Below are 13,534 nucleotides of genomic sequence, written 5' to 3'. Positions count from 1 at the left end.
GCCGTATGTGATTCTAGTCTTTATTTTGTGTTATCTTCATGAGTTGACTAGGCATGGTACATTAGGACTTTTATTAAAACTCACTTTAGTGAGGTCAAATGCAATGGTTTTAGGCTCTTGGAGTTACTTTTGTGTTTATTTTTTTTGTTTTGAGTATTTGTATTAAACACTAATTACATGGAAGCAGAAAATAAAAAAAAGATTGACCATCCAGAATCTTCAGTTTTTAAACATAGTGCTATACTTTTGCAAGCTTAGCTGTTTGCAGCTGTGAGCAAACACTGGCTGTCATGTATTTAAATAGAGGTACAACCTAACTTATTAAATGTATGTACAGCATTTTGAAAGCTTTCTTTGATATCCTGTGATAAGGTAGACATCACATTTTATTTTCTGAAGTACTTTGCGAAGATTAAATCTTCCTTTGATGATGATGATAATGGTGACATTTAGGGAGCAGCAGAAGTATGAGACATTCTTCCAAGTGCACTTAATATATACAGCTCTATCTATATCATCTGTCTTTCTGTCTGTATCTATCCATCTTGTCTCATTTTATTTCCATAATGAACTTGAGTGATAGTTGATAATTTTGTCTTAATTTTATAGATAGGGGAACTAAGGCATGTACTTAACTTCCATGTTCACCAGCCAGTGAGAGATGGAGCTAGAATTTGAACGCAGAAAATCCGAGTCTTCAGCTTGCACTCCTGACCAGTCTAGTATATAAATTTGCTAAAGGGAGTTTATTGTTCTCTCTAGAGCTTTATTTTGAAGTCTCAAAAATAATAAATATGGACTAATTCTTGCCTTTATGATCATGACCAGGGCCTGCACAAACTGTCATTTGGACCCTTTTAACCTAAATAAGACACTCTACTTTTTGAACAACGCAAATTCATTTCCCGTGGTCCATAATCTTCTTGACGTGGCAGTAATGGTTTGTTTATCGTCTCTCACTGCACTGCTTTGCTTTGCCCATAGAGGAAGTGCTGGGGGTGTTTTTCAGCAGCATCCTACAGTATTCAAAGCAATAACCAGGAGTTGGAGGAAAGATCTGAAACATGTTGCTAGAAATGACAGGTAGCTACACTGTATCCTAATGGGGTAATTTACTCTGTGAAATTAGAATTGCAAAGAAAGTTAAGATAATGAGTTCCGTTGATCTCCAGGGAGCTTCAGTCTGAAGCTCTCCATCTGGTGGGGTTCGGGTTCTGCCTCGTTGTCAGAGAATCTGGAGTCGGGGCGCGTGAGATAGCACCAGGCATCTGTGCTGCTCCGGGGTCACGCCCCACCCGGTGTGCAGACCCAGCCTTTGTCTGGTTTACTCGGCCCAGTGCTCCCGGCCCCACGTGCCCGCTTACACCCTCTAGGGCCTGGGTTTTTCCTGTTTGGCCCCACGGGACACCTGCCCCGAGCCTGTCATTGCTGTGGTGCAGCATCCCCACTCAAACTGCAGCTGCTTCCCTGTCACGCCATGCGGCGGTGCTTCGCTGCCGTGGACCCTTCCCGAGCTGCTAAGCTCATCTTGCACTTGGGGCTCGAACCTGCAGCGCCCTGATTGCCCTCACACGGCCCAGCTCCCTGGAAGGCTCACTCCCTTCCCCAGCAGCTCCTCCTGAATCCAGCTCCTTGTTCAGGAATCTTCATAAAAGCTGATCCACTGGGTCAGGAAGAGGGTTAGGAGGTAAAACGTCAGAACAGAGAATTCAAGGAGGTAAATCCGCAATTAATTAGCACTTTTTGGCAGGCCGTGTGCTCGTCCCCATGGTTTCTTCCTGTTATTCTCTCTGGCCGTGGCTTCTTTCACTGGCGAACCTAGAAGTGGCCGTAACGTACTGCTTCTGCATGGACGCCTTGTTTTAATTACACATCACATCAACAGCACGAACGTGTTAGATAAGCAGAGAGGGAGAATTTGCCAGGAGGTCTCATGGAGAGAACTGTTAAAATGAGTAGCTTTATTTGTATACACTGTTGCCTTTCCGTTTTTGAAAGCTTATTTCATGGTTTTTAAACTAAGGGGATGGTGAAAACAACTCAAACTAAATAAAAATCATCATTAGGGTAAAAATATTGGATGAGGGCGCCTTGCCACGATGTATGTTATCTTTAGACTTGAGGAGATAGATAGGAGCTCCTTCTTATACTCAATATTTAATTTTTATAATGGGTCCTTTCTTCAATTATGCATCATTTCTCATTTGTGCCAGGCTGAGCTCTTTATATATCTTTACACATATTATTCCTAATCCTTACAGCAACTTTACAAGATAAGTATTAGTCATTCATTTGTTTGAGCAACAAATACTTTTTGTGTTAAGTCGTTATGAGCCTGGCTGTGAGCTGGGCAATGGGACTAGAACAGTGAAGAAACGATTCGGTTTTCCTGCCCTTAATGTGTTTCTCATTGTTGGATGAGAAAGATGGAGACTCAGGTCATTGTAGTGCCCTGTTCTTATGCACTCTTCAGGGGTGTATAAATTTGTGCACGTTTTATTATTTTACTTATTCTTTTAGAAAAAGTAAGATTTATCAAAAGTACATTTTGGAAGGAGGCGGGCTTGCTAAGGAAGGCTGCAGCCCTGCGGAATCTGGGGGGATGAAGAGATGAGACAGTCTGCCCCACGGGAGGAGCGGGTTTCCGGCCAGGAGAGCTGTCACTGTGCAAGAGTTTTTAAGAGCGGTGATCTTACCTTTGGATGTAGTCGTCCCATCTAAGACTCTTTCCTGTAGAAATATCTGCGCACAATTGCAAAGATATCAGTCAAGGATGGTAACTGCGGCATCGTTCCAGGAGCGAAATGTTGCAAAAACTCACCGGTAGGGAGGTGGTCGAATCTTTATGTTAGGTACATGCCCTGGAGCACTAGAAAGTGTTAAAACGAATAGAGTAGACCTGTGTGTGTTGACACAATTGTCTGTGATATATTGTTAAATGACAAAAGCATGTCGTAAAAAAATATTTATAATAAGAACACATCACCTAAAACAATAATTTTAAAGAAAAGGAAAATAACATTCTGCAAGAGTTACACCAGATTCTTAGCTGTGGTCGGCTTTAGGCAGAAGGTGAAAGGGGTGTGTGTGTGTACGACTTTATATATCACTGTATTATTTCAATTTGAAAAAATATTTTAAACAGCACATAAAGTTCTAAATAATTTACAGGTGCTGGGCCAGTGTTATGTCCAGTCCTATGGGGACACAAAGGACCCAGATTGGGGGTGGGCGGTGGTCAGAGATGGCTCTGGAAGAGGGACGGCCTGGTGAGCTCAGGACATGGTGGTCAGCGGTGTGGAGGGACACAGAGGACGAGAGTGCCCTGCTCGGGAGCATCCCAGAGCCTTTCCGCGTGGGCGGCATCGGAGCCAGCCGCCTCCGTGCTCTAGCATCTTACCCAGATTGTCCCGAGTTCTCCTTCCCTTGGCCTCCACGGGGCGTCAGCAAGCATTCCTACCTATTTCTCACACATCGGCCTCTTCTCCATCTCTACTGCTGCTGTCTCAGGTCAGACATCATATTTCTCACCTGGACAATTGAGAACACCCCCTGGTGAGACCTCTGGTCCTTTGTCTGTTACCCATGTCCTCCTACCCCGGTCTGTCCTTCATTTTGCTGAGTGATCTTCTGAAAATGCAGTTTGGACCTTGCTATCTTTCTTGACCTTTTTCAGTGACCCTTCGTAGACTCTGGGATCGAATCTACCTTTCTAAAGCGGGCACACAGAAGCCCCTCTCAGTCTCCCTCTTTCCTTCCACAGTAACTCTTATTTTTGTTATCCAGAGTTGTTTTCATTTCTTTACGAATGCCACTGTTCTTATCAAACAAGGGATGGATGTACATAAAGAAAGAAAATGCATATGATGAGTTTAGTAGTTGGTTGTTGGCCTATTAACTTGCAAATATTCTGACTAGTTATCCCCCCCCACCCCTTTCTAGGAGTTAATGTCCATAATTTCATATAATTTCAAGGTGACCATTTAAAAATTAATTCATTTTAGGGAGAATAGTTTCTTACTGTGTTTGGGGACATTTTCTTTTGTAAATATTCTTGAATGGATGTTTCTAATGGCAGATCAGTCTCCACACAGAGAACCTGAGGATCTGGCATTGATTTGTATACTTGTCTGTTCCAAATCCAGATATACTCCACCTTTATGGAATACACACTGTGTTAAAAACATGACATTGACTAAACAGTGTTTATTTGCTTTGGCTAAACTTAGAGCTAATGGAGGGACTCGATGTGCAATAAAAGACACAAAACAGTGATCGTCCCCATATTTGCTGAGACATGCTACACGTTATCTTTCCATCCTTCTCATCCACTGATTTTGTATCTGTTATTTTTCTATTACTAAACAGTAATAAATAATCCTTTTAAGTAAATAGGAGTGGTTTCAGCTTGCTGATTTTCAGAAACATTTGTGCTTTATAAACTCATTCAGTGCAGGGGAAAAGTAATATAGTACTGTCTTCTGGCTCCCTCTGCTGGACAATTTTATGAAAAACAATCAAACTACGGTGGGGTGGGAAGGTTATGATTAGTTCTGGTTATCTGTAGTAAAAAGAACAGGGAATGCATTCTTATCTTGCAGATGCATGATAAATATTATAGAAAATCTGCTCAAAGGATAAAATATATTTCTGTTACAATACATGATAGCAATAGTTAAATACCTAGTGATGCTATTTTCCTTGTTATTGAGTACTGACACGGCTGAGCTACAGCGTCAAACAGGGTCAGAGGCAGATTTCATCCCCAGCTTTACAACCGCGCCACGTCAGCATGAGGCTCATGCTAAAATTTAACCATGTAGTTAATTTATGAGATGACATTATTCCAGAACCTTCCAAAAGCTAGACTTTTCACTCAATAATGTACAATTTTGGAATTTTAGCAAATGAAAGTTTTATCTTAAATCCGTTTATTTTGATACATTTACTGTTTGTTCATTTGTAATCTTCTGAATTTACAGATTCCCCAAGGTGCTTTATCTTCGTTATGGGAAATTAATCAATATCGAGTTTTATCTGGGTGGTCGTATCTTGCTTTCACATTCAGTGTTCAACGAGGTTAAATCAGGAAGAAATTGCGTAAAGTTTTTAAATTAAACTTTGTGTGTAATAATTATTTTACGTTCACATTTATCGAGTTCAGCATTTGATGGACATCATTTCCCTTAGTTTTTTTTTTTAGTAACTCCGGGAAGCAGTTAGCTGTTGTTGTCCACATTTTCTAGAGGCTGATAAAGGTGAGCTTAGCTGAAAACCGGTGAGCCAGAACTCTTCCAGGGCTTCTTACTCTGGAGCTCTGAGTTTCTCCCCGCACGATAGAGCCCCCTGCAGCAGGTGAGAGACGAAGACGTGTGTCGCCCACCCCTTGTGAGACGTCTGCGGAGCGCTGGGGCCTCACTTTGTGTCTGTCAGTGAACTGAGGCATTAGAAGACTCTTCTTCAACCCAGAGAGAGAGTTTTGCCTTTTCTCTCTCTTTTTTTTCTTCTCATTCCGAATAGGTCTTGTAGTAGAACCTCTCAATTTTTAGTTTTGAGAAGACAAATGATCTCTCTTAGCATAGAAACAGGTTTCATGAGAAAAAGATGTTTTAGCCCCTTGATCTCGTCTGTCAGACTTTCAAAGAGACGATCTTAGGTTTGAAAGCGGGAAGAGAGGGTAGAAACTGCGAGGTACTAACTAATGGCACAGCTATGGCGGGGCACGCTTAGGTTTAGGTCTGAAGATGCTCATAAGATCTCTCTGAAACAGAGACAGATCATCAGCGGTAATTTAGGAAATTTTTTTTTTCTAAAAACACTCAGAATAAATACATTTTCTTTAAGTTTACATTTATAAAGAATAGCGACCATTTAAATACTTTACATGTATTACTCTCTCAGTCCTTATAATAACCTGATAATTATTAATAATTTATTATCATAGGTAGGTAGTATCCAGATGAAAAAGCCGAAGCCCAGAGAAGTTAAGCAATTTGCCCAAGGTTATGTGGCTAGTAAATGGTAAAGCCAGGATTTGAACCCATGTGGTACGGGTTAAGATTTTACTCATTAAACCACTTCGCTCTACAGCAGTGCCGCCCAGTAGGACTTTCCGTGATGACAGAAATGTCTGATGTCTGCATAAACTAGTACAGAACCCGCCAGCCACATATGGCTATTGAGTACTTGACATGTGGCCAGTACAACTAAGGAACTTAATGTTTTGTTTTTTAAATTTTAATCACCTTACATTTATTTAAATAGCCTCACGTGGCTAGTGGCTGCTGTTTTAGACAGTGTCGCTTGGATCTTTCAGATTGTGTAGATGCAGAGATGCAAGGCCTTCAGGATTACGTTTTCCTGGAAACTCCAAACCAGGTGGGTTAGGAATCTTGGAGTCATAACGCCAAAGAAGGACAAAATTATAACCCAGGAGTTTATACTTTTCAGTCACAGCTCTTCCCATTCTTCATCTTTTTGGCATTTTCATATTTACATTTCTGTTGTCATTGTTGATATTAGATTATAAAACTCCTATTTTGGAAAAAAAAATCTTCTCTTTTATGAAGTACATGTCCAATTAACATCGCTCTCTTTTCTCAGGTTATAGAAACATTGTCGCGACTTTCTCGCACGCCGATAGCCTTGGCCACAGGAATCAGGTGAGCTTGTTTCTCTGTGGTTCGTATTCAGGGTAATGCTTACTTATGGACTGGTCAGTGTTTGCAAAGCACTTTGCATATAAGGACGCGTCTCATTTATGCAGACTGCCTGGTATATGAGTGCCCAATACACATTTGTCACTTATCGAGCATCAAGTTGAATAAGACACTTTGGCTAATGATTGTTCTCAGTTTATTGGTGACTGTCACTGACGTGGTTCTTTTTTTTTTCTTAACTCCTAAATTTCTATACATGCGATTCATGAAGACAAAACACAAATGCTTAAGTCAATAAAATACTTTAAAAGATACTGTGGTAGATTTATTTCCTTTAGACCATAACAATAGCACACCTTTTAGGAGTTTACAGAATAATCAGACGAATATAAAATGATATCTGTACAGGGGTGTGTATTGAGGGTTTGGTACTAAATGGAAAACTTGAAGTGAATTGGTTAAATAAATTATGCAGCCTCCAGGCAGTGGAGTATTATGCAGTCAGTAGCGTGGACATGCAGAGGTGTATGTCGTTGTTGGTCTTTCTCTTTTTAAAATACTGCATCCTTAATTTAGATCAGAGAGACAGTGGCATTATTGTGACACTAGAAGCGAAGATGACCAGCTTCAGTAGCCACACGGCTAGCTTGCATGGAAATTGCACGGGTGTCGCTTTTTACCTCATTTCCTCAGGGCTCTGTACTTCAGTCTGCAGCCAACACGGGGCCGGCTCTGCCCCGTGTCTCTTCCTCTGTTGCTTCCATTGTCCTGTGCACAGCTCACATTCAGATTCCAAGGAAGAGGACCCAGGCACATCGTATGGGACTGGTCGGCGGTGCTGGGCAGCCTGGCCCCTGGGCACAAAGCACAGAGACCCTGTGGAGGATGTCCTTTGCACCCTTTCCTGGAAATGGGCCGCAAATTTGGCAGCTTTCTACAGAAGTAGTCTGTAGGCTGGATAAACGTTTAGGGCCTTGTAATTTGGTCTTTAATATGATTTTCTATGTCAGTATATATTTTGTCATTATAGGTAAGCAGCAGATTTAAAAATAGCACGATGCCGTATTTGTGTATTTATATATTTTTGATTCTGGAAGGATACATATCAGAAAAAATTTTTTTCTTTTTAATTATTCCTATCTATATTTTCATTTTTTTTCCCCTACAGTGGACTTATATTGGTATATGAGCATAAATTTCTTTTAAAAAAGATTTTAAAACTTGGGCATTTCTCATACATTTAAATTTATTTGAAAAATGTAAGTTCTTCCAATGTCTTAAGTATTAAATTGATCCATAAACCAAGGTGAAAATCTGCTTTTCAATATAATAAAATTATTTAGTACTTATTTGTTATTTTGATGGATCCTCTTGTTTTTATGAAGTATATAATGACGTGTTGGCTGCATGTAAAGAAAGAGTAAAACTTTTGGCACTGAAGTCTAATTAGTGTGATTTTTTTAGACATAAATTTAGAGCATTGTGTTGGTGTTATAAAAAATTTTCATAGTAGCAAGAGGCAAACAAGGCAGCCAATGGCTGGGAGTGGGGGATAATTTAAAGGGATTTTCTTTGAACAAGGGACAGAGAAAACACCCCACTCTCCCTGAGGGTCTGGTTAACTCATTTGTCCCATTAATGAAGATAAAAATATAACCTAAATGCCTTAAAGTCTGAGTAGAAGAGTATATCAGAGTCAGTAATCATATATAAAGGGCAATGGCATTCTTCTCTTCTGATAGTTTTCATCTCTACTAGTGGAACTTGAGTCACGCAGGAATGATTGTTGCCCAATTACCTGTCAGTTAGATTAGAATCCGCAAGTGCAAAGAGCTGGCACTGAAGGCAAGGGCGGCTCGTTCTCTGGGGGGAGCTGCGGTGGGTCCGACCGAGGCGAGCCTGCAGGAGTGTGGCTGATGGGAGCCGAGCACGTCCGCAGCTGCTCACAGACTGTGGCGACCAGCAGAGCTGCTGCTGACGGTTTGGGAGCAGGTGCCGTCGCCTCCCTGGGGGACCCCAGACACCGTATCAGATAGACAGAGACTGATCCAACCCCACTGACAGCAGAGGAGCTTATGCATTTAATGCCAGGTGAGCGCCCAGACTGAATGTTTCTTATTCATCCTTTTTTTCCCTCCTCCCTCCTAGGCCTTTCCCAACAGAAGAAAGCGTGAACGACGAAGACATCTACAAAGGCCTTCCGGATTTGATAGAGTATGTCGAGCATTTCCAGCAAAACTTACATCCTCTGTGGGTTTTAACTGTGGATGTTAAGATAGCTCTCTAACAGGGGAACAGTGGCTTAATGATTAAGACGTGTAAGAGTTAACCTCAACCTCGTAATGGAAAGCTTCACAGGAAAATGTCCTTCAACTGGCTTTTGGCTTCTGTTGTGTGTCCCGCATTGTGCAAGTAACAACACATACTGCCATGAGGTAAACTCTGGAGGTTCCTTGAAGGCGTGATGGAGGCAGTAGATAAAACCCGAGTGAGCCAATTAAGGAACAATTAAAGAGAAGTGGACTCTAGCACTGAAGTTGTAGGGTGGGTAGTATTTGCTCTGTAAGCTTAAGGAAGGGTGAGGTTGGTGTGGGCTGGCCTTATTCAGGGATGTTTCATTGGATGGTGTTTATTCTAACAGAGAATCCTTTTAGGCTTTATTATTTGATAGTCAGGAGACGCAAAAGATCCTTGCAGCTGATTATCTTCTGCTGATTGACTTGTGCAGATTACAGATAAATATAAAACCTGATCCTTACTTCTCAAGGAACTGATGACAAAGGTCAGGCATGTTTGCGAAGAATTGTAATAACGAATAGGTTACTCTCCAGGAGAGACTGAAATCCATCCATTTATCCATTGTAACATACCAGCATGCTTTGAGACCTTTGCTCCCACTGTTCCTTCTGCCCATATGACTGACCCCTCGCCATTCAAGTCTTTGCTTAGATGTCCCTCTGCTGAGGAGCCTGCTCGACGACCTTATCTAAAATTGCCACCACCCCTCACCTCGCCATGTGTGTTCATGGCCCTCACGACTGCCTGAGACAATCTCTGTTTGCTTCATTTATTGTCCCTCCTCATTAAAAGGCCAGCTTGGTGAAGCAGGGACTTTACCTTGTTCTTGGCTGTTATCTTCATCGAACTTTAGTGTCTAGTGTCTAGTCAGTCCTCAGGAAATATATATATGTATATATATATTTTCTGAATGAATAAGCCGAAGCTGCATTAAGCATCTACTGTGTGCCAGGCATTATGCTTCAGGCGAGAGCTATCTAGACAGTTCGTAAGAGCTTATCGAGTCCCGTTTCTTGCTAACCATGTTACTTGCATGATCTCATGTAATATCATGTGATGAGGTTGTTGCTGTTATCATCATGATTTGCAAAGGAGAAACCCAAATCTAGAAAAGGCACTTGCTGAAGGTCGTATTGCTAGTAAGTGGCAGTCTTTGGACTTGAACCTGGACAGTTTTTCTTTGGAGCGGAGGCTCTTCGTAACTGTGCATCGACTCCCAGAAGCGCCCTGCCCTGCCCCTCTGAGGACCGGCAGAGGAAGGGCCCGGGAGGAGAGCGCTGACAGGAGCCACAGGGACGGCCAGCAGCTCTTCCCGCAGTGGGTGGTATGTGGATGGCCCTTGAAGTCTTATATTTTAAATGCGTATTGAGAATAGCTTCTTATTTCTTGTCAAAATCTCCAAGAACTCACTAATCTTAAGCAAGATAGCTGCCAATCGTCTCACCGAATTGGCTACAGTCTTCCTAAAGTGACTGTAAGATTACTGGTTAATGTAATCAAATTCTTCAAAGCATTAGGAGGAATGTATTAATTAGTTCTAGAATATTATGATGAAATTCCTTCTTAAACCCGCCAGCTGTCGCTTATTCCCACCACTAATTTCGATGGTCCTGTTCTGTTGCAGTCAGGATAGGCCTGGTGGGGGTGCATTTCTAGCTGAGCATGGAGAAAATGAGGCTCCTGAAGAGGCTGCCTTGAGATGCCAGCTCATGCTCTGTGAGGCACAGTCCGCTTAGCTCTCCACATGGTGGTCCAAGGTCCAAGCGTGGTGTCAGTCCCGCAAATGTTTGCTTTTGAGTTTGCTGTGGCAGCTTCGTTTTTTAGTCTTAGCTTTGTTACGGGCTCATCTACTTAACTTTAACTTTTGGGAATGAATCACCCCAAGGGAAGCCCCTGGAGCAGACAGGTCTGCTCCCCGCTGCGGATGGAATCACTGGCTCCTGACATGGAGAGGAGCTGAGGCAGGACGGGCTGCAGAGCCTGGGGGATGGGGATGGCTGTGCTGCCCTCACTTCTGCTTTGATGATCGGGGTATCAGACGTGCCCTTGCAGGTGGCCTGGACAGATTGCAAATTGCTTATTTATTGAGCATTTGAAGAATCACAGCCCCTTCCCCCTGCCCCATTTGCTTCATTTTATGCAAATCAGAAATTATTGACCAAACTGTTAGCAAGGAAAGCAGCTTGAGTACGGGGTGGAGTAACACACCTTAGACTGTTTTACCCCATATGCGCCTATGCCCATGTGTGTCACGGCTACAATCCTAGAGCAAAATCTGTGTGAATTTATAGATAACGTTTCTGTATCTTCATGGGAAATAAAAAACTTCAGCAAGTTGACGGTTTTTTTGGGGGGTGGGAGTGGGGTTAAAGGTTTAGAGGCAGGAGAGCTGGGGTTCGGAGTACCGGAGAAGTGGCTCTCACCACCCACCTGCCTCCTAACAGGGGCTCCTTTGACGTGGAGCCTGTTCCTTCCTTTCTTCTCTCTCTCCCTCATGAGCCCTTCAGACCTTCCTGTGCCTTGATGAGTTATAGAAAGTGCTCAAACCAGATTAACTGCCCCACTGTTCTCGGCTAGATGGCCTGGCTGAGCCCCTCCGTGTGGAAATTGTGGAACTGCCGATATGGCTCGTCTGCCCGCTTTCCTCAAGCAGAGAGCTGAGGGGCAGCCTTGCTTCTCTCCCCGTCATTCCGGCAGGTCGCCACGTTTGGCTGACTCAGTGACAGCCTCCCGCGTCTCTCTGTTTCTCGCCTCATCTGGTTATGGCTCAGGATCTTTCACCCACAGTGTTTCATTTCTGCCCTCCCTGCCTGTCTTCTTGCCCCATCCAGACCACGCCACGTAAAACCGCCTGGCGATGCCCGAGGTAAAGGTGAGCCTCCAGGGCACAGCCCTTCTCAGTTTGCTTCCAGCTCTTCCCTCTGGGGCCCACCTCACTCACAGGCTCACGCCGAATGGGAGGCCACTCCATGGTCCCAGGCTCTTCGCTCCTCATTTGCTGTGTCACCCGAGGGCGGAAGCTGTGTCCGCCTTGTCTGCAGCTGTCTCTCCTGGAACGTAATGTTTATTCAGCACATATCTATTGAACAGATTAACAAATACGTAGAAGATCCTGTTCGGATGTAGTATCTCCTGTGACGCCTTCCCTGCCTTCCTTAGTCAGGGCTATTCTTGCCCTTCTCTCCATCCCTGTGTGCTACGCTTGTCTCTTTTGTTGCACTTACAGAATTTCGTGTTCTTGTTCTGCACACTGGACTGTGGGAGAGTCTTTGGAGCGCCTTGATTGTGTGTTCTTAGCGCTGCGGTCGGCGCTCAGGTTCTCAGCAATGTCTGTCGAGCGGGTAGATGGGTGGGCAGGTAACCCTGGAATGCAGAGTCTCAGGGCAGAGGTCTCTGAAACTTCTGTTACCACCAAATCGCTCTCCCTTAAGACACCTTTCTTTCTCTTGAGCATTCAATGCTTCATTTCTGTCAAAGGCCTCCAGATAATCCTTCATGACAAACACGGACAACTTTCTGATTACACCTACTTTGAAAAAAGCCCCGCGTTGCAGAATGACTTTTGCAAGTATTTTTATTTTTGCATATATCAACTTATAATATCCTATTGGCACAGGCCCAAGAGAAATGCTAAAAAGCCGAAGGGGTTGCATTTCTTCAGAGAGATGTTAATGCTTCTTTCTAACACATCTAAATTTATTAATCTCAATTCTTTATGGAAGTCTTGAACTGAAAGTAAAAGATTAAGGTGTGCCGTCATGGGATGGGTGGCACCAGCTGTTCCTGCTTCTGATGGGTTTGCAATCTCATGAAGGATTTGGGAAAGATATCTCAATCAGTGACTGAGATATCTTCAAAAACAAATTGTTTTCAACTGCCAGGAGACCAGAAGATTTCAAATGGCTTTAAAAAATGCCTTGTGGCCTCAGGACCATTTTTTTTTTTTTTAAACAAAATAGAAATAAGACAGATAAGAGCAGAATCTGGGCGAAGGGGGAGATCTATGGGTACCTTCTCAGTGGCTTTGAAGAAACGTGGTTTGAAAACCATTACATGAAATATGGGCAATAATGATCCTGCAGAAACTGATGCTTTAAAAAGACTATTGATAACATATCAGATCCTCCCAAAGTCCCCCGTCTTCTCCATATTTTACCCTTTAATACAGTTGATGAGACTGAGGTCTCGCCGTGGGAAAAGTGGGAGGCAGCATGAGAACACTCAGAGTATAAGACCGTTTCAGCTTTAAATCCTGGCCCTGCCTCTGACTAGTGGTGGTATCTTGCGCAAGACAAATAAGTTTTCGTCTTCTCAAAGTTCTTACCTATATGACGGATCAAAGAATAACGCTTCCCTGAAAGCTGAGTCAGTGCCGGGCCGGGATGAACTAAGTGAGAAAGTAGATGCAGAGGGATCATCTGTTCTGTGCGCTTGTGCACAGTGAAGGACCAGTGACTGTTAGTGGCAGTGCCGTCCCTCTTGGATTCTGTCCTTGCCGCGGTTTGTCATTGTTCCTGTTGGGAGGGACAGAGCTGTAATGTAAGCCTGTGACTTTTTCCACTGATTCCGTTTTATTT

The 13,534-nt window shown here is 43.1% G+C and overlaps 1 protein-coding gene across 1 annotated transcript in view; it reads left to right on the top strand.

Annotated features, from left to right (window-relative positions):
- Nucleotides 1-13,534, top strand: part of VAV3 (vav guanine nucleotide exchange factor 3) — a 310,644-nt gene that overhangs the window by 133,682 nt on the left and 163,428 nt on the right. Inside the window, exons 3-4 of the mRNA XM_039841025.1 lie at nucleotides 6,604-6,662; nucleotides 8,808-8,873. Of these exons, the coding sequence (XP_039696959.1) occupies nucleotides 6,604-6,662; nucleotides 8,808-8,873 (125 nt within the window). The remainder of the gene's footprint in view (nucleotides 1-6,603; nucleotides 6,663-8,807; nucleotides 8,874-13,534) is intronic.

The sequence above is a fragment of the Pteropus medius genome, unplaced genomic scaffold, assembly GCF_902729225.1.
Source record: "Pteropus medius unplaced genomic scaffold, Ma_sr-lr_union100, whole genome shotgun sequence".
Classification (NCBI taxonomy): Eukaryota; Metazoa; Chordata; class Mammalia; order Chiroptera; family Pteropodidae; genus Pteropus; species Pteropus medius.
The sequence above is the reverse complement of the archived record's forward strand: the minus strand, read 5'-3'. Positions and strand labels throughout refer to the sequence as shown.